General features: G+C 39.0%; 1 protein-coding gene across 6 annotated transcripts in view; it reads left to right on the top strand.

Annotated features, from left to right (window-relative positions):
• The window catches only part of Pdxdc1 (pyridoxal dependent decarboxylase domain containing 1), a 70,219-nt gene that overhangs the window by 1,683 nt on the left and 40,858 nt on the right, over positions 1 to 27,678 (top strand). For 3 of the 6 annotated variants that reach the window (XM_052195210.1, XM_052195207.1, XM_052195204.1), the window contains exons 2-7: positions 14,587 to 14,660; positions 15,158 to 15,223; positions 17,363 to 17,443; positions 18,816 to 18,962; positions 23,514 to 23,703; positions 26,165 to 26,233. In XM_052195210.1, coding sequence (XP_052051170.1) covers positions 14,587 to 14,660; positions 15,158 to 15,223; positions 17,363 to 17,443; positions 18,816 to 18,962; positions 23,514 to 23,703; positions 26,165 to 26,233 — 627 coding nt within the window. The remainder of the gene's footprint in view (positions 1 to 14,586; positions 14,661 to 15,157; positions 15,224 to 17,362; positions 17,444 to 18,815; positions 18,963 to 23,513; positions 23,704 to 26,164; positions 26,234 to 27,678) is intronic. The other 3 variants (XM_052195208.1, XM_052195206.1, XM_052195209.1) reach the window with 2 other exon arrangements.

The raw sequence follows: 27,678 nt of genomic DNA, 5'->3' as shown, positions 1-27,678 counted from the left end.
GAAGAACCCAAGCATACCATCGAATATTCTCTGTTGCACAGAATAGTTGTACACATCAGAAAACTATCAGCAAATCAGAAGCTGAGAAACTGGTTGAGATTATGTGTGTAACTCCAGTGGCCGAATACAAAATGACGCTGAAAATAGACTTCCCATTTCCCTTAATAAGGCATTAAGTCATTCCATCAGAAACATGAAAGAACAAAGATGATTTTTCCTTTGATAGTATATGAAAAATAAAAGTGGGTAGGAACTCTACTGTAAATGGTATTTTTCTGTATATTAAGTGATAGTAAAATATTTTAAGCCCTCCAAAGAAAATCTGAGGAGGTACTACAACTCCAGCATGGGTAAGTTTAATTTAATTAAATTAATTAAATTTAATTAAACTTTAATTGCGTTGAACTTTGAGTAATTCATAATATGTGGGCTGAAAGTTGCTGTCTTAGGCCAGTGTGAAAATTATAAATGTAAGTTTTGTTTTAAAAGCTAGGGTTCAGCCAGGTGGTGGCGCACAAATTTAATCCCAGCATTTGGGGAGGCAGAGGCAGGCAGATTTTTGAGTTTGAGGTTAATATGGTCTACAGAGTGAGGAACAGCCAGGGCTATACAAAGAAACCCTGTCTTTAAAAAAAGAAAAAAGCTAGGACTCTTATTTCTGTATTCCATGGAGTAATAGAAAATTTTAAATATAGTTAATAATTTCTGTTAGTGCTAAATGGACAGAAAGGACTTTGATGTAATGGGAATTTAGATGACTTTGTGTTCTGAGAAATAGTTTGAAGTGAAACATTAAATTATGTCTATTTTCCAGTTTCTTTGAGGATTAGGCTAATTTGGGCTAAATTCTACATTTTAATATAAAATTGAGAGCTATTTGAGTAGTTCTGAATGATCCCACTTCATCTGATCCATGCATACTTTATAGAACCACAGAAACCATAGTGTTTGATATTCATCCTCTGAAATTTAAATATCTCTTCCTGTAGGACAGCAGTTCCCAACCTGTGGGTTGTGACCCCACAGGAATCACATATCAGATATCATATATATCAGATGTTTATGTTATTATTTATAACAGTAGCAAAATTATAGTTATGAAGTAACAATGAAATAATGTTATGGTTGGGGTCATCACACCATAAGGGTATTAAAGGGCAGCGGCATTAGGAAGGTGGGAACTGCTGCTGTAGGGTATAGTGTATGACCTTTACTCGTAGAATCACTCTATACATCTCCCTGGATCAAACCATAACTCTACCCCGACTTTTTCTTGAAGTAATATGCAAACTTGCAAATATGAATGGCAGTTACTTTTCTTGCCTTAATTTGGTTTTCTTTCACAGTGGTATTTCCGTATCAGATAGGCCAAGTGAAAGGACAAGGAATTCAAACTAAGAGTAGAAAGCGAGGCACTGGGAAGAATTGACATTATATTTTCTCTGAGAATAGCTTTTTGTAAGTAAGTAAATCTGCCAAAAAAAATAAAATAAAGTGGCTGGATTTATGGTTAAGAACACTTGTTGCTCTTCCAGAGGACCCAAGTTCAATTCCCATTACATGGTGGCTCACAACAGTTTATACATCCTGCTCCGTGGGATCCGGCACCCTCTTCTGGCCTCCTCAGGCACCAGGCATGCATGTAGTATACAAACACCCATAACATATAAAATAAACCTGAAAAAAGTTTTAAGTGGGTAGGTATCCTTTAGCATCTTATGTTCAACATGTAAAAAACAGAGTTCTAGAGCTGGAGAGATGACATGGTGATTAGGAATGTGTACTGCTCTTTGAGCGGATCCAAGGTGGCTCCTAATCACCTGTAACTCCAGCTTAGGGGATCTGACATCTGGCTTCAGAAAGTAGATGCATAAACATGGCATACATACACATGTATGTATACACATAAACATGGCATGCATATACATGTACATATACACATAAACATGGCATGCATACACATGTACATATACACATAAACATGGCATGCATACACATGTACGTATACACATAGACATGGCATGCATACACATGTACGTATACACATAGACATGGCATGCATACACATGTATGTATACACATAAACATGGCATGCATACACATGTACGTATACACATAAACATGGCATACATACACATGTACGTATACACATAAGCAAAAAAGAAAAAAAAAGGTCCCAGATAATAGTTTTAATATTATGTTAATATTCAAGTTAGTTCTAGCACAGGCCGTAGTGCTGCTTTAAACCTTTTCATGTTGAATGAAAAATGTCGTTCTCAGATATTCTATTTAGCAAAGGGTGCTGCGGTTTGTTTTGTCTGCTTTAACTCCACCCTTGAACAAACTCCGGACAGTTTCTCAAGTTTCTCAGTTCCTGATATTTGTTTCAACTGTGAGTCTGTGTGGGAGGTTCATTATAATGCAACATGTTTAACAGAAGCCCTGGCCTCCATCCACTAGCAGTACACTCCCAGCTGTGACAATTAAAAATGGCTCCAGATGGGGTGGAAGGAATTGCCTCTGGTTGGAAATCATTAACTGACCACCCAGAGCTGCTGTTCAGTTAGGAAGCCACTAGTTACACTTACCAATTTAAGTCAAGATGTACTGAAATTAAGCAGAATAGACAATTCATTCCCTTAGTATCCTAACCACATTACTAACTACATCCTTAGTGTTCCACAGCCCAGTAGGTATGCTGCCATACAGGGAGGCCCAGGGCTGCAATAGTGCTGGTGATTGAATTAGAACTACGTAATCTCTGAAGAGGCAGCTTCAATTCCTTTTATCATCTGAGCCCACTATCGTTGGCTCTTTGTTTGTTGCTTTGTTTTGTTTGTCTTTAAGAAGGGATATCACTGTGTAGCCAAGGATTACCCTGAACTCAGAGTCTGTCTTCACCTCCTGAGTGCCACCACCCTTAACTTTGTGTAGTACTGGGGTCTTGTGAGTACTAGGTATATAGTACACTCTATGCTGTGTCACTAACTCCTATTTTTTGTACTTGTCCTTACCTAAACTATACATTTCTCTTTTGAGTATGATTTTGAAAAAAAAAGTTATTATCTTGTTAGACATTTATAAAGAGGAACAAATGCAACATAATTAGAACATCCTGACCATTATTGACAAGGATGACCCAAACTTTTATGTTTTCCTTTAAAAAGCATAATACAGGAGGCTGGAGAGAAGGCTAGTGGCTAAGAGTGCTTGCTGTCTCTGTAGAAGACCTGATTTTGGCTCCCAATATTCTCACAACTGCCTGTAACTCTAGTTCCATGGGGATCTGACCAATGTCCTCTGGCTTCCAAAGGTGCCTATATGCTTGTGGTACTCTTAAATTCGTGAAGCCTCACACACATACACATAAATACAAATAATGAGTAAATTTTTTAAAATACTTTTATTAAGTAGCTTTTTTACACTCCATATTTTATTCCCCACCCACCCCACCCCCATCTACCCTCTGACGGTTCCATATAACGTATCTCCTCTCCACTTCCCTGTCTCCACATGGATGTTTGCCTACCCCCGCCCCACCTCTAAACTTCCTGGGGCCTCCAGTCTCTTGAGGGTTAGGTGCATCATCTCTGAATGAACACAGACCTGCAGTCCTCTATTGTATGTGTGTGTGGGCCTCATATCAGCTGGCGTATGCTGCCTGTTTGGTGGTCTAGTGCTTGAGAGATCTCAGGGGTCCAGATTAATTGAGACTGCTGGTCCTCCTACAGGGTTCCCCTTCTCCTCAGCTTCTTTCAGCCTTCCCTAATTCAACAGAGGTCAGCTGCTTCTGTTCCTTGGTTGGGTGCAAATATCTGCATCTGACTCTTTCAGCTGCTTGTTGGGTCGTCCAGAGTGCTGTCATGCTAGGTCCCTTTTTGTGAGCACTCCATAGCCTCAGTAATAGTGTCAGGCTTTGGGACCTCCCCTTGTGCTGGATCCCACTTTGAGCCTGTCTTTGGACCTTCTATTCCTCAGGCACCTCTCCATTTCCATCCCTGTAATTCTTTCAGACAGGAACAATTATGGGTCAGAGTTATGACTGTAGGATGGCCCCCCTCTCCCTCATTTGATGCCCTGTCTTCCTGCTGGAGGTGGGCTCTCTCCAGAAGTTCCCTCTCCCTACTGTTGGTCATTTCCTCTAAGGTCCCTCCCTTTGAGTCCTGAGAGTCTCTCAACCTCCCAAGTCTCTGGTGCATTCTGGAGGGTCCCCCCAACCTCCTATCTCCCCAGGTTGCCTGTTTCCATTCTTTCTGCTGGCCCTCAGGCCTTCAGTCCCTTTCCCTCAGCCAATACCAGATAATGTTCCCATCTCCTCCTCCCCATCCCCATCCCCCCATTCACTTTCCCTCCCAAGTCCATCCCTCCCTCCCCATTTGTGAGGGAGAACAAAGCAATCATAAAAATATTTTTTAATCACAAGAAAACAATCCAAATGGAGCAGGTTTTAAATGATTGGTTTCTAAAGACCACTCATTCATATATTGTAGAGGAGCTTCTGTGTAGACATGTGCTTGATGTTATAGTTAGGATTGTGAATTATAGCCTACATTGAATGTTTTTACGTAAAGCAGAAATCTGTTCTGATTTGTACATTCTTATTAGTTATGGTATAATAAATGACAACATTTTTAATTTGTTTTGTTTGTTTTATTTTTGAGATGAGATCTTGCATTGTAGCCCCAGTGGGCTTCAGACTCATTTTCCTGACCTTCCATGTACTGAGATTACAGGATTGATTGCACATCACAATGGGCTAATAGGTGTACATTTTAAAATATTGGTCATTGTTGAAGAAGGAGGATTAGAACGTAGTGTAGAAGTGAAAAAGAAATGAAGAAGATGGCCAGTCAAAAGAGTTTTGAAGAAGGGGATGTTTAAGGTGTGTTTTAAAAATTGTTTTTGTTTGAGCTTGTTAATATTATTAATTATTATTGTGTGTGTGTGACTTGTATGAGAGAGTTAGTGCAAGTGTGCCACAGCACTAGCCAGTGGTTAACTTTCTGAAGTTGATTGTCTCCTTCCACTGTAGCTTCCAGGGAAATAACTCAGATCAGGCTTATATAACATGAACTACTGTATCTGGTTTACAAAGAGAAATTTTAGATAAAATGCTTAATTTAGAATTATGTTTTTTAGAGTTTGTTTTAATTGTAAATGTAATATAGATTTTTAATTTATATTGTTGCCTTATATTGTTTTCTCAGAATTAATCTTATTGTTTACTTTTTAATAAAGTGTGTGTGCGCGCGCGCGCGCGCGTGCGCGTGTGTACATGCGCACACGCGTATACCTCATGTGTACAGGTACTAGAAGAAGGCATCAGACCTCTGGGGCTAGAATTACAGGCTATTGAACCATCCGATGTGGGTGCAAGATTAATAAAGTGCAAGTACTCTTTTTATTAATAAAGTACCAGCCTCTTTTTTCTTTTTAAATGATGATATTTGAAGTCTTAAAGTTGTTTTTATTTTGATTTGTTTTGAATTATGTCAGGAGTGGTAGGGGATTATGCCATGGCATGCTAATGGAGGTCAGAGGAGAACTTGTGAGAGTTGGTTTTCTTTTCTACCATGTGGGTAACAGAACTAGAACTTAGGTTGTCAGGTTGGGCTTGGTGGCAAGCACCATTATCTGCTGAGAAATTTCAGTGTGTTTGTTTGTTTTGTTTTTTTGTTTGGGGTTTTGTTTTATTTTCTTTGGGTTTCTTTGAGGTAGGATTTCAAGTAGCCTAGGCTGGCCTTGAACTTACTGTATTCCCAGACTAGCCTTGAACTCTTTGTGACTCTAAACTTCTAGGATTTTTGATGTGTGCTACCCCATCTGGTACTCGGTTTGTTATTTTCAAGATAACATGCCACTGTTAATTCTTTATGACTCCAGTATAGTTTTGAAAATATTTGAAAATATAATGCCAAATACAATAAATCCATTATTATTATTATTGAATTTGGGAATTGAAGCACACAGACCTGTCATACCAGGTAAGTGCTCTACCACTGAACTGTATCTTCAAGATAGTAGATACCTTTTTATCTTTCTGATTTGATTGCCAACATCAAGACATGGCAACACTTTGAAGAAGCTTATCTCAGAGAGTTATTATACTTAGGACATGTTGCTCCATTTTTTTTTTTTTTTAAGGTTTTCAAGGCAGGGTTTCTCTGTGTAGCCCTGGCTGACCTGGAACTCACTCTGTAGAGCAGACTGGCCTCAAACTCAACAATCCACCTGCCTCTGCCTCCCAAGTGCTGGGATTAAAGGCGTGTGCTTTTAGGGATTTTTGGTTTTTGAGGTTTTTGTTTGCTTGTTTTGTTTTACATGTTACTCTTTAAGGATTTTTTTTCTTGTGGTATTGGACCCAATTTCTTGGTTTATGTTGGATAAATAATCTGAGTTTATAGTATAAATCTACAACCTAGGAATTACAATTTTTTTTGTTCCAGAATAAGTGTGGTATTCCAGATAAACAAGAACTTAGAAATAAGTCTTGCCTGCTATATATATTATTTATTTGGAAGGTAGTATTCATTAATGTATAAGTGATAGATTTTAGAATCTGATTTCTAGGAGGGGGGAGAAAATTTTAATTTAGACTTGGATTTCTTGATTTCTGTGCCATGATGAAACACCATGACTAAGGCAACTTGGCTTATTTGGGGCTTACAGACCCAGAGGGTTAGGACCCATAATGATAGGGACAGCAGACAGCAGATCCAGCAGCTGGAGTTGGAAGCTGAGAGTCTACATCTTAGACCATAAGAAACAGAGAGTCAGCCGGGCGGTGGTGGAGAGTCAGCCGGGCGGTGGTGGCTCACGCCTGTAATCCCAGCACTCTGGGAGGCAGAGGCAGGCAGATTTCTGAGTTCGAGGCCAGCCTGGTCTACAGAGTGAGTTCCAGGACAGCCTGGGCTACACAGAGAAACCCTGTCTCGAAAAAACCAAATCCAAAAAACCAAAAAAAAAAAAAAAAAGAAAAAAGAAAAAGAAAAAGAAAAGAAACAGAGAGTCAAGTGCGGTTGGCAAGAGACTTTATTTTTTTTTTATTCGATATAATTTATTTACATTTCAAATGATTTCCCTTTTCTAGCCCCCCCACTCCCCGAAAGTCCCGTAAGCCCCCTTCTCTTCCCCTGTCCTCCCACCCACCCCTTCCCACTTCCCCGTTCTGGTTTTGCCGAATACTATTTCACTGAGTCTTTCCAGAACCAGGGGCCACTCCTCCTTTCTTCTTGTACCTCATTTGATGTGTGGATTATGTTTTGGGTATTCCAGTTTTCTAGGTTAATATCCACTTATTAGTGAGTGCATACCATGATTCACCTTTTGAGTCTGAGTTACCTCACTTAGTATGATATTCTCTAGCTCCATCCATTTGCCTAAGAATTTCATGAATTCATTGTTTCTAATGGCTGAATAGTACTCCATTGTGTAGATATACCACATTTTTTGCATCCACTCTTCTGTTGAGGGATACCTGGGTTCTTTCCAGCATCTGGCAATTATAAATAGGGCGGCAAGAGACTTTAATACCTCAGTCCTTGCCTCCAGTGCATGAGTTCTCTAGCAATGCTATACTGGGTTTTCCAATAGTACTATCAACTGGGGACCAGATATGCAAATCTCCTAGATTATGGAGGCAGGGGGATCTCATTCAAACCACCATGGTTCCTTTCTTGTCTCTCCATGCACTATTGTCTGTGACAGATGTTTGGTAGCTCATGTTATCAATATCATTGTTCTTCATCTTTATAGATGTGTATCTCTGTTGCATGCTTCTGTTTTTTTACATTCTTCTCTACTTGCTTATAAAATTGTAGGTTAAACACTCGTAGTTACACCTTAGATCCCCTTGAACTTGGAGATTATGATGTTTTATAATAAATAATTATAGTATGTCTTCATGTCCTCATAAACAAAAACATAGAAAGAGGATCTTTTTGTTTTTACATTTCTAGTGTGGGTTGTGCATAGCATGCTTTTGGAGATCAGAGACTAAGTTGTGGGAGGTGGCCCTCTTTCCACAGTGTGGATTTTGAGGCCAAAATTGTGGCAACAAACATGGCAGAAGCACCTTTACCCATTCACCAATTTCAATAATTTTGTTTATTATTTTGAGACAAGGGTTCATAAGGTCTAGCAGAGGTTGGCCTTGAACTCCTCCTACTCCTTCTGCATCAGCCTTCTAGAAGTCCCTAGATCACAGATGTATACTACCACAACTCCTGGGTTTTGTTTTGTTTTACTTTTTAAAAGTAAGCATACACAGAGGCTGGAGAGATGGTTCAGCAGTTAAGAACACTTGCTGCTCTTGCAGAGGACCTGGATTCCATTTCTAGCACCACATGACAGCTCACAGCTGCCTCTAATTCCATTTCTAGGAGTTCGAACACTTCCTGACCTCCATAGGCACCTGCACTCACAAGGTGCATACACATTGTGACATTTTTCTTTTCTTTCTTTCTTTTCCTCTTTTCTTTTTTGAAACAGTTTCTCTTTGTAGCCTTGGCTGTCCTAGAACTAGCTCTGAAGACCAGGCTGACTTCAAACTCATAGAGATCCACCTGCCTCTTCCTTCCAAGCGCTGAGATTATAGGCTTATGCCATCACCACCCCGGTCATTGTGACTTTGTTCTAACTTTTCCCCTTACCTAGTTGTCCTTCCTCCCCTGTGTCCTCTCCCCTCACTCTCAAGACCCTTCTCTTCCTTCAGACAACTGCTTTTGTCTTCAAGTTGCATGTACATTTCAGGCATTTAATCATATTATTTTACTCAGAATTATTGATTTTTAAATTATTTGTTTAATATGTATAGGTAAAGATTCATGCCATAGTACACATATGGAGTTGACACTTTTGTGGAGTTGATTCTCTCCTTCCGCCTTGGCATGGGTTCTGGGAATAGAACGCAGGCCACATCATCAAGTGGTTAAACACTTATCTCCTGAACCATCTCACAGGCTCTTTTCTAGGATTTAAATAAAGAGGAAGGCAGAAAAGTCAATATTTTGTCCAATTTGTGAGACCCTAGTGACACCTTCACGGCAGGTGTGCTGCCTTCTCCTGTATGCTATTTCCCTTAGAGCTCATAAACAGCCACCACCACCACTACATAAATCCCCTGACTTTTGCTAGAAGGAACAAGGTCTAAGATCTAAAGTAAACATTTAGTTATGGGTAGGGTGACTGGATCCTGGTTTTCCTGGGACCATCCCAGACTACACCTTTCATCCTAGTTTAATTATTAATACTCTTAAAGTAGGTCACTTGCCACTCTTGCTGGCAAATGCTCTTACCAGATGAACCTCTCAATGGCTCTGCTTCCTTTGGTCTTAACTAAAAAGACTTGTTCCAAAATTTTGTCATCTAGTTGTAACATTGTATGATGAAAATTTTCCCTGAATGGAGAGTCGTTGATATTTTTTTCTGAGTGAAACCAGAATTAAAAGGATGATCATGAATCAGGCACACACCTTTAATATCATCATTCAAGAAGCAGAGGCTAGAGGATCTTTGTGAGTTTGAGACCAGTTTGGAGAGACAGAGAGACCCCCCCACACACACACACACACCAAAATTAAAAGTAAACTTTAGCTATATGATTTTGGAGTATGGCCCTTTCTCAGAATGTGAGTTATTTCATAGTCTTATGATATTGATAAGCAGTATTGCCTCATGGTTAAGAGAGCATTGGTTCTAGAGTAATGATAACTGTTTAAAATGTTTGGTAGGTAATGTGTGTAAAGTAGCTAATAGCATAGTGATTGATGATTTTAAGCAACTCAGTAATTATTAAGGGTCACTTGCTTGTTCTCTGGCAGCCCCTATGCTTGGTGGTAAAGCACAATGGAATTATAACCTTTTCCCTAAGAATAGGCCGTAGAAAGTACAATAGTTAACTTCTATTTCCTCCCTTCTATCATAAAACAGCTCCCTTCTGTATACCAAAAATAGGCTTCTTTGCACAATTTCTGAGTTGTTTTAGGTTTGGTGGTGGTGGGTGGTGGTGGTGGTAGGTGGTGGTGGTGGGTGGTGGTGGTGGGCGGTGGTGGTGGTGGTGGGTGGTGGTGGTAGGTGGTGGTGGTGGTGGTGGTGGTGGTGGTGGTGGGTGGTGGTGGTGGTGGTTTGTTGTTTGTTTGGACAGGATCCGATGTATTTCAGGCTGGCCTGAAACTCATTGTGTAGCTGAGGATGGCTTTAAACTTTTAAACTTTTACCCTACTGAGATCACAGCTCTGTGCTACTTTACCCAGTTTCTGCAGTGCTGAGGATCAAACTCATGGCCTTGAATTAATAACAGTTTGGTTTCACCTTAGCTTCTTAAGTGATGGGATTGCAGGCATGGCCCAATCCAATTCAATTGCATTCTTTTTTCTTTTTTTTTTCCTTTTCTTTTCTTTTTTCTTTCTGTTTTTTTTTTTTTTTTTTTTGAGTTGGAGGTTTCATAGGCCAGAGCCACACATCATATCAATTCTTTTTTTTCTCCTAACAACTTTTTTTTAATGGTTTCAATTCTTTATCCATGTAGGTTTTGTGTATGGTTCTGGCTTTATTTAGTATAATGATGTAGTTTAAATACCCAGCAATATGACAGAGATAACATATGAAACAGGAATAAGAAAATAGTAGCTGCTCTTTATAGAAATTTCTTTTTACAGTGGTTTTTAGTTTTAAGAATCTCAATAAATATATAAGTCAGGCATGGTAACACATGACTGTGATTCTGGCACTTGGCAAGTAGAGGAAGTTCTAAGGTCACAGGCTAAAGTTCATAGGGATGATTCAGTCAGTAAAGTACCTGTCATACAAATATAAGGACCTGAGTTAGGATCCTTGGTACCTACATTTTAAAAAAGCTTGATGTGGCCACACATGTCCTAACCATAGCACTGTGGTAGCAAAGACAGGTAGATCCCCAGAGCTTACTGACTAGCCAGTCTAGTCTGGCTAGTCATTCTAACCTATTGGTGAGCTCTAGATACCTCTTACTTAAAAGATAATAGTGGAAGATGCTTTATGTTAACTTTTAGCCTCTCCTATACTCGTGCACATAGACACCAGTGCATATACATAGACAAAAGTTCATGTCATTAGCTACATAATTCAGGGCCAATCTGAGCTTTGTAAGATTCTGCCTTAGAAGATAGATAGATAGATCGATAGATAGACAGATAGATCGATCGATAGATAGATAGATAGATAGATAGATAGATAAAAAATAAATAAACAAAAGAAAGGGATATGTGTGCTGCGGTGTATGTGTGAGGTCGGAGGATAATTTAAAGGGTTGATATTCTGCCACCATGTAGATCCCTGAGCACTTGGCAACAAGTACCTTTACCCACTGAGCCAGCTCAGTGATTATGGTTTTTTGTTTACTGATTTTAACTAAAAAGATTTGTTCTAATGCTATGGGAAAAAATATTATGCTACACTTTATAGAGAGAAAGGAGGCTAATGTCCAGTGCGGAAAGTCATCTGATGTTGAGCCCTTGATCAACAGGAATTAATAGGAGTCTGCATCCCTGCCTATAGATAGCTCATGATGTGGCTAGGGAGTTCACATCTGTACTGGAAAGAACATCTGTGAAATTGGTTCTCAGTGAAGGATGTGAGGAATTGTGAAGACTAGTGGCTTAATGTCAGAATGACCTCAGTTTCAAAAGTTTTATCCCATCATCTCCATGAATTCTATCTTTTGTTTTTGTCAGTGTGTCCAGACTTTAGGTTTAGAAGAACGTGGTGACTTGTAGCACATGCCTATAATTCCAGCATCGAGGAGGAAAAGACTGAGCAAGGTGAAGCCCAGCGTGGCTTACATGGAGGGTTTCAGGCCAGTCTGGGATAGAGAGACAGACCCATCTCAAAAACAAACAAAACCAAAACCAGAACAGAAAGGCATCGTTATTACAGGGGATGTGAAAGTGCTTTTATCCAAAATGCTTCATAGCATTGTGGACCTGGAAAGATGAGATGATTTATCGGTTAAAAGTACTTATTGCTCTCAAAGGCCAGAGTTTGTATTCCAGATTATTATTAGGCAACTCACAACTGCCTATAATTCCAGTTCCAGGGAATTTAACAAAAAAGGAGGGAGACCTGTGTGCCATCCTCCTCTGGCTTCTACAGGTACCCAGCTATCCATGTACACATGTATGTGCACACACATAAATATTACATTTTTTAAAAAGGATATTGACTTGTAATTTAAAGATGCAAAGGCATTCAATACAGACAAGTGTTTAGAGCATGAAAATGATCAAACAAAATGGCTACATTTTCATGGAGCCACAAGAGCAGGGGATAAGGAACAAAACAGGGAGGCTTAGGAGTTAGTGTAAATTCTCTTGACTATTGTCTTTTCCAACTCCTACTCATAATCAGAGCATGGAGACCATTTTAAATCTATTCTGTTTCATAGTTATATTTGTTCTATGTATATATATAACTATATATATTCATAGTTATATATTTAAAACATCTGTTTGAAAATATTTTAAAATTATATTTAAACATCAGAAATAGATAACCTGGATAGCTTAATCCCACCACTCAGAGGTAGAGGCAGACAGATCTCTGAGTTTTAGACCAACCTGGTCTCCATAGTAAGTTCTAGTCTAGTCATGGCTACATAATAAGATCCTGTCTCAAAAAGGAGAAGAAAGAAAGAAAAATAAATCAAAGCAGATATGGCTATAGGATTGCTTTGTAAACCTTAGAAGCCAACTTGTATAATAGAGGCCAGAAAGGGAAATAAAAAATGCAGGGTTTTCTAGCACTTGTCTTTTATAAGCCCTTTGATCATCAGGAAATACCATTTCCAAGATTTAATTCTTTGACCTTTAAAATGTTAAGGTAGGCTGGGAGGTGGTGGCGCACGCCTGTAATCCCAGCACTCTGGGAGGCAGAGGCAGGTGGATTTCTGAGTTCGAGGCCAGCCTGGTCTACAGAGTGAGTTCCAGGACAACCAAGGCTATACAGAGAAACCCTGTCTCGAAAAAACCAAATCCAAAAAAAAACAAAAACAAAACAAAAACAAAAAAACAACAAAAAAAAAGTTTAGGTAGAATCAGATGTTTTCATGATATATATATTTTTATGTTTAGTGACAATTTTATGAATGAAACTTGACTTAAGGGCTGGAGAGATGGCTCAGCAGTTAGGAGCACTGATTGCTCTTCTGAAGGTCCTGAGTTCAAATCCCAGCAACCACATAGTAGCTTACAACCATCCGTAACGAGATCTGATGCCCTCTTCTGGAGTGTCTGAAGACAGCTACAGTGTACTTATATATAAATGAATAAATCTAAGAAAAAAGAAAAGAAAAGAAAGAAACTTGACTTATCCTTTGTGTAAACCAAAGCTGATCTACTTAATGGGGTTAAAGCATTAATTGAGGCATCAGAAGCCTCAATTTTATGTCGTTCTTCCTACAGTTCTTAGGAGATTGGTTGGTTGGTTGGTTGGTTTGATTTGTGTATGTGTGTGTGTGTGTGTGTGTGTGTGTGTGTGTGTGTATGTGTGATGTGTGTTCATGCATTCATGTGTGTGAGTACCGGTGTGTACATTTGAGATCAGACAGAGGACAACTTGGGTGTTAGTCTTCACTTCCCATTTGTTTGAGACAAGGTCCCTTAATGTTTGTTACCACATTTCCTAGGTTTGCTGGCCTTTAAACTCCTATGTATTCTTTTTCTATCTCCCACCTTGCTGTAGGAACAAGGGATTACAGATCCACAATCGTGTGCCTTTTAATGGGTTCTGGGAATTCACACTTGGGTCTTCATTCTTGCTAAGCAAGTGTATTATCTACTAAGCCCTATTATCTCTAAAATTATTATGGGCTGGAGAGATGGCTCAGCAGTTAAGAGCACTGACTGCTCTTCCAGAGGTCCTGAGTTCAATTCCCAGCAACCACATAGTGACTCACAACCATCCTTAATGATCTGATGCCCTCTTCTGGTGTGCTTGAAGACATATAACATTCATAGGTCGTAGGATCTTATAGGAAGGGATTAGCTAAGATTATTTTTAGCCTACTGCAATAATATAAACAAGTAGCATACTACTATACTTGGTTTTTGTTTTTTAAGATAGGAAACTAGAATAACCTCATGATCTGTTAACTTAGGACTAGTTAAGTAAATTATATATGTGGAATAGAATATATATGTGGAATAGAATAAGATATAACCACTAGAAGAATGAAGCAGGCATGTTGGCTGGGACCATACTGTAAAGTTGGCAACAGTAAACTGCAGAGGTAAGATGAAAATGGGTTCCACTAAAGGTTAAGGCTGGGGGATTTTACTTTTTATGCTATGCTTTTGTATGTTACAAAAATATAAATCTATGCCCTTTATAGTTAATCCAAGAGAAGTTGCCTTGCATTTGATTTTTCCAAATGAACTATGTAACAGAGGTAAAAGACCAAATATGGTAGTTTATGCCTGTGATTCCAGCACTTGAGAGGTTGAGGCATAATTGCCATGAGTTCTAGGGTAAAGAAATATTATGTTTTTATAATAAATAAAAAATAGTAACAGGAATATTAAAATTTTACCCTTTTTTTTTTATTTGTTTTAGATAGCAGACCCTACATTAGCTGAAATGGGGAAAAACTTGAAAGAGGCAATGCGGCTGCTGGAGAACAGCCCGAGGTGAGCATGAGCATGTGTGGTCCAGACCACCCTGGTGAGTGTATCCAGGGTGACAGTTTTGAATCTGGTGCTTCTCCTTTCTTCCTGTTTCGGATGCCTCCCATTTCAGGAATATCAGTTTCTGCTGACTTCAAAGCTAGATGTTGAGCAGAAGTGCTTTGCAATGAAAGTGTTTGAAATTTTGCGAAGGGCCTTTCAGTTCTGCCACTTTAGAGTTTTGTTTATGGAATACATTGATTTGAATATTTAAATACTTCTTACTGTAGGTTCAGTCACATAGGGAACCAACTGAAAAGCAGTTGTTTGAAGTGGTATTTTTTATATTCTTTTACTGAAACTCTCAAGTATATTTGGGATCTAAGGAAATGAAACAAATGGGTTTGATATCTTCCATCAGTTACTGAATGTTCTAGATAAAGTCACGTGTTCACATGTTCATATGTTAGAAACTTGATTGGTTAAAACATACAGTCAGCTTTTTCTTTCCTTTAAACCAGAAGAACAGAGGAGGAAAATGGAAAGAAGCCAGTATCCGAGGATATTCCAGGGCCACTCCAAGGCAGGTAGGTGCCAGTGAGAATCAGTACCTTTAGTTAGGGTATAAATTTTCTTAACCCAAAATTTTACCATTATTTTCTTATAAGTCTACTTTTAAGTAGTTACTCAGCAACTCAGTAGAACATTAGAGAACTAGCTGATTGGTGATAGTGGGCAACATATTAGCTTCTTTCTCTCCCAGAACTTTTTTTGTTAGCTTGCCTTCAACTGGTGGCAATTGTCTGGCCTTATCCTTCTGAGTTCTAGATTACAGGCATGTCCTACCATACCTGGTCCCCTTCCAGAACTATGACCCATGAGCAAAAGCCATTCATGAATTCATAACGATAACTAGAATAGCAAAGTAGTTCATTCTTGCAACCTGTAATCTCTCTTGTAGACTGAGTTTTATTGTGAGAAATATTTTAGTTTAGTACAGTTTATAAGTTTGATAATACAGTAAATGAGTAGGGCACAATGGTGTATACATTTAATCCCGGCGCCCAGGAGACAGAACAGGCAGAACATTAGTGAAGAATAAATAGCTGGCTGTCATTTGCACAGAATGTTAGTAGAGTCAGTCTACAATTCAAGTCCCAGCTCAACTTCTTGAGACAAACAATTTTTCTTTTATAACCAGGAAACTGCACTTAGGTTAACAATACAACTCCCTTAAATTGTTCTTTGACCTGAATATAAGTTGTACAAGAAAAGAATTGAGGAAGTATCACACCATACAGTAAAGATCATGCCTAACACACCCAGGTACTAATGTTCTTAGTCCTTCCTGCTTGTAGCATGCATCCTGCGGACTTGAAGTCCTGTAGTACTTTCTAACCACTCAGAACAGGAAGCAGATCCTGTCTCCTGTTCCAGGTGTGAAGGAACAAGGACTTGTTTGTTCTCTTAATTACACAGAAGTATCTAGATTTCCCAAGAACATCTGAAATTTTCAGAACGGTAGCACATTAAAAACATTTTGGCCGTGGTCAGGAGTATTTATATTTAATCACACTGACATCTAGCATATGAGGCTAGTAAGTGCTTTCCAGACCCAAACTATCTCTACCCTGTTCTATAATGCATGGGCTCTGGCACTTTTCTGTCTCTAACTCAGATCACAAGGATACTAGCGACATTGCTTCAGCTTTCTTCACCAGCCCTTAACTTTGACAGCTTTAAAGGATCAGAACATTTCATTTACAGGTTAACACCTTTTCAGAGATGAGTTTGGATCATTGTTTTGATAGTGTTTCCTTTTTTACTACTATTTTTGTGATCCTAGAGATTGAATTTGGAGTTCATACATGCTAGACAAGCTCTCTACCACACCACACTGTGTTCCTTCAATGCTTCTTTTTTTTCTATCACGTTTTGTTTATTTGCTTGTTTGTTTGAGACAGGGTTTCTCTGTATACCTCTGGCCATCCTGGAACTTACTGGTAGACCAGGCTGGCCTCAACTCAGAGATCCACCTCTCTATCCTTCCTGAGTGCTGGGATTAAAAGGCATATGCCACCACCACTGGCCACTAATTTTCTTATTAATAGAGTATTTTTACATTTTATACACCACAAATTGCCTTGCCATTTCATACTGTTTTAGTCATTTGACATTTTCCTTCGCTATATAATGAACAGCATATCTTGTATAGAAGTCAGTCTACTTATCCTCTAAGCAAATGTCAAATTTTCCAACTTGGATAAGAATTGGAAATAAATTACATGTTTAAGGCTGTTGGTTCAAGTGGAAGAAAATAAGATAGGTATATATACCTGTGTCATTAGAATTTTTGATGGTTTTATAACCTTCTAGCATTCTTACAAAGACTGGCTCTTAAAACATAACTTGTTAAGAATTCTCGCCTCTTCAAGAATGAAATGACCTATTATAGAAATATAGCTAGAGCGATATTGGGAATATTTTCAAAAATAAATAAATTTGGATCAAAGAATCATATGTAAAGTTATATAATTTGAAGGTTTTTAAAAATATGTAATCTGTTTCTAAATATTCTGTTTTCTATGCAAGCTACTAAATGTGTAAAAAGGAAAAACAACAAGAAAAAGAACCTTCAAGTTAGTTTGAATGAGAAAAACAATTGAGAGATGAAGGGAGGGCCATGTGTTCTTTGTACCCACCTAACTAACCCTTTTGCTCTGCAGTGGACAGGATATGGTGAGCATCCTCCAGTCAGTTCAAAATCTGATGCATGGAGATGAAGACGAGGAGCCCCAGAGCACCCGGTAATGAAGGAGTACCGGCAGCTTGCCTTCGAGAGTCTGTTCTTGGCAGGGTGGTGATAGCTCATGCCTTTAATCCTAGGACTCAGGAAGCAGAGGCAGGTGGATTTCTGTGAGTTTGAGGCCAACCTAGTCTACAGAGCAAGTTCCAGGAGAGCCAAAGCTACAGAGAGAAGCCCTGTCTCAAAAAACAAAACAACATGAAACAAAAAAAGAAAATCTGGTCTTGACTCTGTTCTCATGAGTGGCTCAAGAAAGAAACTTCATTAAGAGTAATTAATTTCATTAGAAGTTACATTGATATTTTTATATTCTAAAAGTAGATCCTGGTACTTTTATGGTAGTAGGTCTTGTGACGAGCCCCTGGAGGGACTGGGGTGCCATATGCTTTTCTATTTTGCTTTAGCTTGCTTAGAATTTACTACAGTTAAGTTGATTAATGGAAGCCTGTATTGTCTGTAAATCACCTTTTATTTATTCATCTGTGTAGTATATTTCAATGAATATATCTTCATTTGTCTTCAATATTTTTTGCTATCAGTAATATATTTTTCTTGTTCAAAAGAAACGGTTCATAAATTGTTCATAATAAACTGGGCACAATGATACACATCTGTAATTCTAGTGCCAGGCACGCCTTCAATCCCAGCACTTGGGATGCAGAGGCAGGCAGATTTCTGAGTTCAAGGCCAGCCTGCTCTACAGAGTGAGTTCCAGGACAGCCAGGGCTATACAGAGAAACCTTGTCTCAAAAAACAAACAAACAAACAAACAAACAAAACAAAAGACTTTACTTAAGTGTATGTGTCTGTGTGAATATATGCTACATATATATACATGTCCATGGAAGCTGGCACCCTATAACTGAGCTATATTACCCTTCTGAAGTTTATCATTATCATAATTATTTTATGTGTGGGTTTTTTGCCTTCATGTATATCTGTGCACCACTTGCATGCCTGGTGCCTGCAGAAATCAGAAGTGTGTGTCTGATAATTTCAGACAGGAGTTAGAGATGGTTGTGACCCACCATGTGGATGCTGGAAACAGAACTAGGTCCTCTTCCAGAGTATCTAGAGCTCTTAAACTTCTGAGCCTTCTCTCCAGCCCTCCTCTATAGCTCTAAAGGGTGATATTTTAAGAAAATTTAAGAACCATTTGTGTTGTCAGTAAAGGATATTTATCTTTTAGGACTCAATTTTTAAAGTACTTTTCTTCTCAAACTTTCAACATCTCAAGGACATTTTCTGAATCTCCATAGGACATGAAGTAAATTGAAAGTCTGCCAAATTTCTGTGAAACACTATTTAAATTTCACCCTTCTATGCTTTGGTAATAATCAATTTTTAATACTCTAATGAATTTTGGTTAACAGAATCCAGAATATTGGAGAACAAGGTCACATGGCTTTGTTGGGTCATAGTCTGGGTGCCTATATTTCAACTCTGGATAAAGAGAAGCTGAGAAAACTTACAACCAGGATACTTTCTGATACTACCTTATGGCTACGCCGGATTTTCAGGTAAGGACATTATGAACTTTGTTCTCTTGGGTTCTTAGTGCTGAAACTCCTACCCTTGTCAGCCTGTAGCGTTAGCCTTCATGTGGCACAATCAAGAGCCATTGTCTTCAGGTTTTTTATTTCTGGACTTTAAGTCTTTGTTCCCATTGTTTCTGCTCATTGCATTTTCTAAAGCTAGGTGTGGGTGTTCTCTGCTTCTTTCCTTTATAACTCGTACCTGCAGTGAGTAGCCATCCATTAAAAGTGAAGGGGGTTTCTCACTCTGCTTTCTCTGCCTGACCTAGGAGTAGTGTCTATGAGAAAAGAATTGTTTTCATAATTTTATGTTACTGAAAAAAACCAACTAAGTAGAAATAGGATTAATTATTATGCATATTAAAATTAATATGCAGCTGAAGGTGACAGATCAATTAAGAGCATTGGCTGCTTTCTTAGAAAACCTAGGTTGATTCCCAGCACCCATATGGCTGTTCATAACCATCTGTAACTCCAGTTTTGGAAATCTGGTGATTTCTGGCCTCTTTGGGTACTGCACATGTTTTATACATACATACATACATACAGGCAAAGACCCATAAAATAAACTATTTTTTTATTATCCTTAATCTTTTTTTCTGTAGTCTAATCCTTATCCCCGTCCCAGTTCATCTTCCAACTCTTCCTCATCCTATTCCTCCTCCCTCCTGTCTCCAAGAGGATGTCCCAACTCATCCCCACCCCACCGTATCCTGCCAGGCCTCCCCACTCCCTGGAGTCCCAAGTCTCTTGAGAGTTAGGTGTGTCTTCTCTCACTAAGGCAAGACCAGGCAGTCCTCTGCTGTATATATGTCAGGGGCCTTGGACCAGCTCCTGTATACTGCCTGGTTGGTGGCTCAGTGTCTAAGGGATCTCAGGGGTTCAGGTTAGTTGAGACTGCTGGTCTTCCTATGGGGTCGCCCTCCTCAGCTTCTTCCAGCTTTCCCCTAATTCAACCCCAGGGGTTCCCAAGTTCAGTCCATTGGTTGGATGTAAGTGTCTGCTTCTGTCTTGGTCAGCTGCTTGTTGGGCCTCTCGGAGGACAACTATGCTAGGCTCCTGTCTGTAAGCACACCATAGCATCAGTGATAGTGTCAGGCCTTGGAGCCTCCCCTTGAGATGAATCCCAAGTTCGGCTAGTCACTGGACAGTCTTTCCTTCAGTCTCCTCCATTTTTGTCCCAGCAGTTATTTTAGACAGGAACAACTATGGGAGAGAGTTTTTTTTACTGTGGGATAGCAACCCCATCCCTCACTTGATGCCCTGTCTTTCTGCTGGAGATGGACTCTATGAGTTCTCCATCCCTACTGTTGAGCATTTCATCTAAGGTCCCTCCCTTTGAATCCTGAGAGTCTCTCATCTCCCAGGTCTCTGGTACATTCTAGAAGGTCCCCCTACCTCTTACCTCTCAAGGTTGCCTGTTTCCATTCTTTCTGTTGGCCCTCGGGGCTTCATCCTGCTCTCCCCTATATCTGATCTTGTTCCCCTTTTTCCCCTCCCTATATGCCCTCCTCACCCAGATCCCTCCTTCTGCCCCCCAGCCCCCGTGACTGCTTTCTTCTCCCTCCCAAGTGGGATTGAAACATCCTCACTTGGGCCCTTCAGCTTGTTAGCCTTCTTGAGTTCTGTGGGTTGCATCCTCTGTATTCTGTACTTTTGTGGCCAATATCCACTTAGTGAGTACATGCCATGCCTGTCCTTTTCAGTCTGACCTCACTCAGGATATTTTCTAATTCCATCCATTTGCCTGCAAAACTCAGGATGTCCTTGTTCTTTTTTTTTTTTTTTCATTCTTTTTTTTATTGAAAAAGGAAGTAAAAACATTTTATGATAAAATTGAAGATTTACATGGAAAATATTTCTAATAAAATTGAAGAAATATATAGAAAAACGTTAAAATTGACAATTTTCATGGAAAATTAAAGAGTAAAATGGTAGACATAAAAACATTACTAAATTAATTGAAAAGGGAATAGAAACATTTTCTGATAGAATTAAAGATTTATGTTGAAAATATTTCTGATAAAATTGTAGAAAATATAGAATAACATTAAAATTGAAGATTATGATGGAAAATTACAGATAAAATGGTAAGCATAAAAAAATGTCTAAGTTGATTGAACGTGGAATTATAAACATTTTTCTGATAAAATTGAAGATTTACATGGAAAATATTTCTGATAAAATTGAAAAAATATACATAGAAAAACATGTTAGAATTGAAGATTATCATGGAAAATAATACAGATAAGATGGTAGACATAAAAAATAGTACCAAGCTGGGAGGTGGTGGTGCACTCCTGTAATCCCAGCACTCTGGGAAGCAGAGGCAGGCGGATTTCTGAGTTTGAGGCCAGCCTGGTCTACAGAGTGAATTCCAGGACAGCCAGGGCTATACAGAGAAACCCTGTCTCGAAAAAAAAACCAAAAAAAAAAAAAAAAAAAATACAAAACAGTACTAAATTAATTAAAAGAGAAATTACAAACATTTTCTGATAAAATTGAAGATTTACATGAAAAATATTTCTGTTTGTCTATGTCTTTTTATTGGAGAATTGAGTATATTGGTGTTAAAGAGATATTGAGGAATAGTGATTGTTGCTTCCTGTTATTTTTGATGTTATTTTTATGTTTGTGTGATTACTTTCTTTTGTTGGAAGATTACTTTCTTGCTTTGTCTAGGATGTGGTTTCCCTCCTCGTGTTGGCATTTTCTATGTATTATCCTTTGTAGGGCTGGATTTGTGGACAGATATTGTGTAAGTTTGGTTTTATCATGGAATATCTTGGTTTCTCCATGTATGGTGACTGAGAGTTTTGCTGGGTATAGTAGTCTGGGCTGGCATTTGTGTTCTCTTAGGGTCTGTATGAGATCTGCCCAGGATCGTCTAGCTTTCATGGTCTCTGGTGAGAAGTGTGGTGTAATTCTGATAGGTCTTCCTTTATAAGTTACTTGCCCTTTTTCCCTTACTGCTTTTAATATTCTTTCTTTGTTTAGTGCATTTGGTGTTTTGATTATTATGTGCTGGGAGGACTTTCTGTTCTGGTCCAGTCTGTTTGGAGTTCTGTAGGCTTTTTGTATGTTCATGGGCATCTCTTTCTTTGGGTTAGGGAAGTTTTCTTCTATAATTTTGTTAAAGAGATTTACTGGCTCTTTAAGTTGGAAATCTTCGATCTCTTCTATACCTATAATCCTTAGATTTGATCTTCTCATTGTGTCCTGGATTTCCTGACTGTTTTGGGTTATAAGCTTCTTCCATTTTGCATTTTCTTTGAGTGTTGAGTCAATGTTTTCTATGGTATCTTCAGCACCTGAGATTCTTTTATCTCTTGTATTCTGTTGATGCTTGTATCTATGACTCCTGATTTCTTTCCAAGGTTTTCTATCTCCAGAGTTGTCTCCCTTTGTGATTTCTTCATTGTTTCTACTTCCACTTTTAGATCCTGGATAGTTTTGTTCACTTCCTTCACTTGATTGATTGTGTTTTCCTCTAATTCTTTAAGGAATTTTTGTGTTTCCTATTTAAGGGCTTCTGCCTGTTGACCCATGTTCTCCTGTATTTCTTTAAGGGAGCTATTTATGTCCTTCTTGAAGTCCTCTATAAGCATCATGAGATGAGATTTTTCAATCCAGCTCTTGCTTTTCTGGTATGTTGGGGTATTTGTGACTTGTTGTGGTGGGAGAACTGGGTTCTGATGTTTCCAAGTAGCCTTGGTTTCTGTTGGTAGGGTTCTTATGTTTGCCTTTCACCATCTGGTTATCTCTGGTTTAGTTGGTCTTGCAGTCTCTGGCTGGAGCCTGTCCCTCCTGTGGGCCTGTAAGCCTGTGTCCATACTCCTGGGAGACCAACTCTCTTCTGGCAGGGTCTGTGCACAGAAGGCTGTGGAGTCTCCCAGCTCCCTGGTGTAAATGGCAGCCTGAAGACCTCTGTCCCAACTGCTCCACTGATCGTATGCCCTGTGTGCTCCTAGCTGTTCCCTTCCAGAGAGAAGGTGGAGGTCTCACCTCTGCACTCAGAAGTGAAAGTGCTGCTGGGAGATCACTCTCTCCTGGCAGGCTATGCACAGAAAGCTGTGAAGCGACTTCCTAGTGCAAATTGATGTCCTTGTTCTTAATAGCTGAATAGTATTCTATTGTGTAATTGAACCACATTTTCTGAATCCATTCTTCTATTGTAGGGCATTTGGATTTTTTCCAGTTTCTGGCTATCACAAGGCCACTATGAACATAGTGGAACATGTGCCTCTGTGGCATGGTGGGGTATTTTTGGATATCTGCCCAGGCTGGAATATGCTGGGTCTTCAGGTAGATCTATTTCCAATTTTCTGAGGAACCTGCAGATTGATTTCCAGAGTGGTTATACCAGTTTGCAATCCCACCAGCAATGGAGGAGTGTTCCTCTTTCTCTACAGTCTCACCAACATGTGCTGTCACCTGAGTTTTTGATCTTAGCCATTCTGATTAGTGTAAAGTGTAAAATAAATTATTTTGAAAATTTAAAAAAAGAGTACATTAACATTCAAGATCTCTTAATAGGTACGAAAATGGATGTGCTTATTTCCATGAGGAAGAGAGGGAAGGACTTGCTAAGATCTGTAGGCTTGCCATTCATTCTCGCTATGAAGACTTTGTAGTGGACGGATTCAACACGTTATATAACAAAAAGCCTGTCATATATCTTAGTGCTGCTGCTAGACCTGGCTTGGGCCAGTACCTTTGTAATCAGGTAATGTAAAAAACAAAGGTAGTTGCTATTTTTAACACCTCCCATTTTTTTCATGTGTATGTGTGTATGCATGTTTTTATGTTTATGTTTATGTCAGTAGATACACACATATTCATGGAGGCCCAGAGTTGATATCAGGAGTCATCCTCAAATGTTCTTTCATCTCATTCATTGAATCAGTCTTTTAGTCAAACCCAGAGCTTACTCTGCAGATTTCCTGTTTATGTCTTCTAGGTCTGGAATTGCAAGTGGATGACTAATCCCACCTGGCATTTACATAGGTTTCTGGGAATCCAAACTATAGTCCTTACACTTGTGTAACAAGTGCTTTACCTCTGAACCATCTCCCCAGTCCCAAAGATAGAGACATGCTATTTTATTTTATTTGTGCATGTGTACATGCTTGTGTGTGTGTGTGTGTGTGTATTTGTGTATATTTGTGTTTGCCTGCATATCTATATCTGTATCACATTTATGCAGATTGCATCAATGACCAGAAGAGGGTGTAACATACCCTGTAACTGGTGTACAGGTGATTATAAACATCTCAGTATGGCTGTCAGGAACCAAACACAGATCAACAAGTGCTTTTTACACCTGAGCCATCTCGCCAGCCCCCAAAGATAGATGTTATAAAGAAACTTTGTCATGTGGTTTGTTTTTGATTTGTATTGCTAGAGCTCAAATTCAAAGCTTCACATATTTTCAGCTGCACCTGTAGCCCCAATGCTGTGTCTTTTAAACTTTTCTTAAACACATATACATTTACTTACATATGCATGTCTGTGAACATATGCTACATCTGTACTGGAGTCTGTGAGTGCCTGGAGCTGTGGCAGGTGTTTGTAAGCACCGGATGTGGGGTTCTGAAAACCAAACCCAGACATTCAATGAGTATTTCTAACCACTGAGCCATCTCTCAAGCCCCTGTTCTTTAAACATTTAAAGCACATAGATTCATTTCTCTAGCTGCTCTTTGTGTTGAATTGACAAAAAGATCTCTTTATATAGTTTTTTGTTATTATACAAACAGTACAGCACTGAGGGCTGGCAAAATGATTCCGTGCATAAAGCACTCGCTGCATAAGCCTGCTGGCCCACATAAGGACACCTGACACACGGGCTTGCTTCTGTGATGCCAGCATGAGGTGTTTATGCAGATAGGAGAACTGTACAGAGGCTTACAGGCCAGTTAACATGGAGTATGTAGCATGACAAAAACCAGAAAAGAGAAGTAATGTATCAGTGGGCTTGTTGGTGGTACAACCATTCTAGAGCTTGGAAGTAGAAGCAAGAAGGACTGCCCAGATGTGAGCCACCACGCCTGACTAATATTTTAGATGAGTGTAGCCCAGACTGGTATCACACTCTCTTTGTAGCTCAGGATGGCTCTGAACTAGCCCTCGTCTTTCCTTAGACCCCCACACAGGGGGGCTTTTGGCACCATGCCCAGATCACTTTTGAAGTGATTTTTATTTTGCTTAGTTTTTTTAAATATATTAAGGAATGGATGAAGTATAGCTCAGTAGCAGAGCACTTGGCTTAGCATCCATAAGGCCCTAGGTTCAATCCCTGGCACTGCCAAAGGAAAGCATACTACATAAATTGTTTTCTAGAGGAAATGTGTGAATGAATCACTCACTGTATTTTTTTTAATGCTGCATCTGTTTATAGTTCCTAAAACTACAAGCTCTCTGTGTTTTGAAACTAAACATTAAGAATTTAATGTTATAAAATTAATTTGACAACTTTTCTCCATTCATGGCATTGACTTTGCTCTTTTAAACAATATTCTTACCAGCTGGGCGTGGTGGCGCACGCCTGTAATCCCAGCACTTGGGAGGCAGAGGCAGGCGGATTTCTGAGTTCAAGGCCAGCATGGACTACAGAGTGAGTTCCAGGACAAGTCAGGGCTACACAGAGAAACCCTGTCTCAAAAAACCAAAAGAAAAAAAATTCTTCTGATAATCTATACTTCTTATTTTTTAGGAGTAGAAGGACCCATAAGTAAGATATTGTTCTCTGAATGATTTAGGGAAGAATCCCAGATTGCTCTCCTCACTTCAGAATGCAGTGTGCATAGATTTTTGGGGTGGGGGGGGCATATTATAGACTATATTATTTACAGAGGTTTGGATTGTGTCCTCCTACAAATCATTTGTTAAGTCACCTTTTGGAGTGAGAGTTTAACTTTCCAAATGTCCTTTAATATATATTTATAAAACTTGAGTTCTTGAGGGGAGAGGTTTTTTGTTTTTTGCTTTAATCTATCTTAAAGGCAAGGTCCTACTGTATAGGCCAGGCTGACTTCATACATGTGATCCTCCAGGCTCAGTAATAAGATGACACATATATACCATTTACCCCCACTGAGATCTGTGTTTTTAAAGAATAGTTTGTGGTTTGTCTCCATTGCTCAGCCTCTCAGAGTCATAAGTAAGCAGTGTATTTCTTCTTGCAGCTTGGCTTGCCCTTCCCCTGCCTGTGCCGTGTGCCCTGTAACACCATGTTTGGCTCCCAGCATCAGATGGTGAGTTCTCCTTTTGGTTAGATGGTACTATAGAATTGCATTTTGAACCATGTCTTTCTTTTATCTGACATTCTGTTTACTGGCCTCCAGATAGTTAGTTATTAGCTTACCCATTTATTGCTTCATTCCTCCCATTGTGGTGCTGGGTATGCTTTTGTATTTGAATGAAGACCAGGCTTTGTAGCTCTAAAGGCATTTGTATTACTTCATCACCTGCTTCTTTTGGAGGGGTGGGAGGAGGAGTGTTTGGCCCCTGTGCGCTGAGTATGTACTGTAGCCCAGCCCTCTCATCATCATGCATCACAATTAAGCATGAGCAGTGTGTTCAGGCTCAGCTTTAGCTAGCTGTCACTGCCATCTGACTTTATGAGTGGGCATATTCTTTTGGTTTTTGTTGTATTGAGACTAGGTCTTCCTGGAATCCCAGACTGGCTTGAGAACTGAGATCCTTCTACAGTGTGAATGACCAGATTTGGAATGAAGTCCTTCATTGTAATCTTAGGGTTGAATTGTGATAAGTTTTTACACATTCAAGAGATAAATATCTTGATACTGAAGCAGAAAAGAAGGGAAAAACTCTAGGATTCTGCATTTCTACTTTCAAAATAGTCTAATGTAATTGTTATTTTGTTTGTTTAATTTTTTGTTTTCAAGACAGGGTTTCTCTGGGTACATTGGCTGTCCTGTAACTTACTCTGTAGACCAGACTAGCCTTGAACTCACAGAGATCCACCTACCTCTGCCTCCTGAGTGCTGAGATTGAAGGTGTATTGCCTCTGCCACCTGTGCCCAGCTAATGTAAATGTTTAAAACTAGAAATATTGGTTTTGCATATATACAGTTTTTAACCTTTAATCTCTTTTAATATTTCTAATTAATCTTTAGGAAAACAGATTTTGTCATCTGTGATTATGGGAAGCAAAATTGTTAATAAAAATTTATTTGAATAGTATGAAATTTCTATGGGAAGAATACTTTAGTATTAATAACTTAATATTAATAAATAGAAAATGACTCAATGATACCAAAGAGAGGTAAAAGCCTCTTCTTGGAAAGGTTCTAAATTCATTTCAAGTGAACATTTAATATTATAGGAGTAGTTTTTATCTTATTTTATATATAAAATTAGTTCACAAATTAGTTCCAGGAACTTTTCTTTAGTTACCTTAAGAGCGCCTCACCTTGAGTTAGAGGCCAGCCTGGTCTACAAATCCATATATATATATATATACACATTCATACATACATACATACATACATACATACATACATACATACATACATATATCCCTAAAATAAAATAAAAGGAGTTCAGAACTCTTAAATTTTTTTTAAAGATTTATTATTTATTACATGTAAGTACACTGTAACTGTTTCAGACACACCAGAAGAGGGCATCCGATCTCATTACAGATGGTTGTAAGCCACCATGTGGTTGCTAGGAT

Source organism: Apodemus sylvaticus, chromosome 10 (genome assembly GCF_947179515.1).
Source record: "Apodemus sylvaticus chromosome 10, mApoSyl1.1, whole genome shotgun sequence".
In the NCBI taxonomy this organism is placed as follows: Eukaryota; Metazoa; Chordata; class Mammalia; order Rodentia; family Muridae; genus Apodemus; species Apodemus sylvaticus.
The sequence above is the reverse complement of the archived record's forward strand: the minus strand, read 5'-3'. Positions and strand labels throughout refer to the sequence as shown.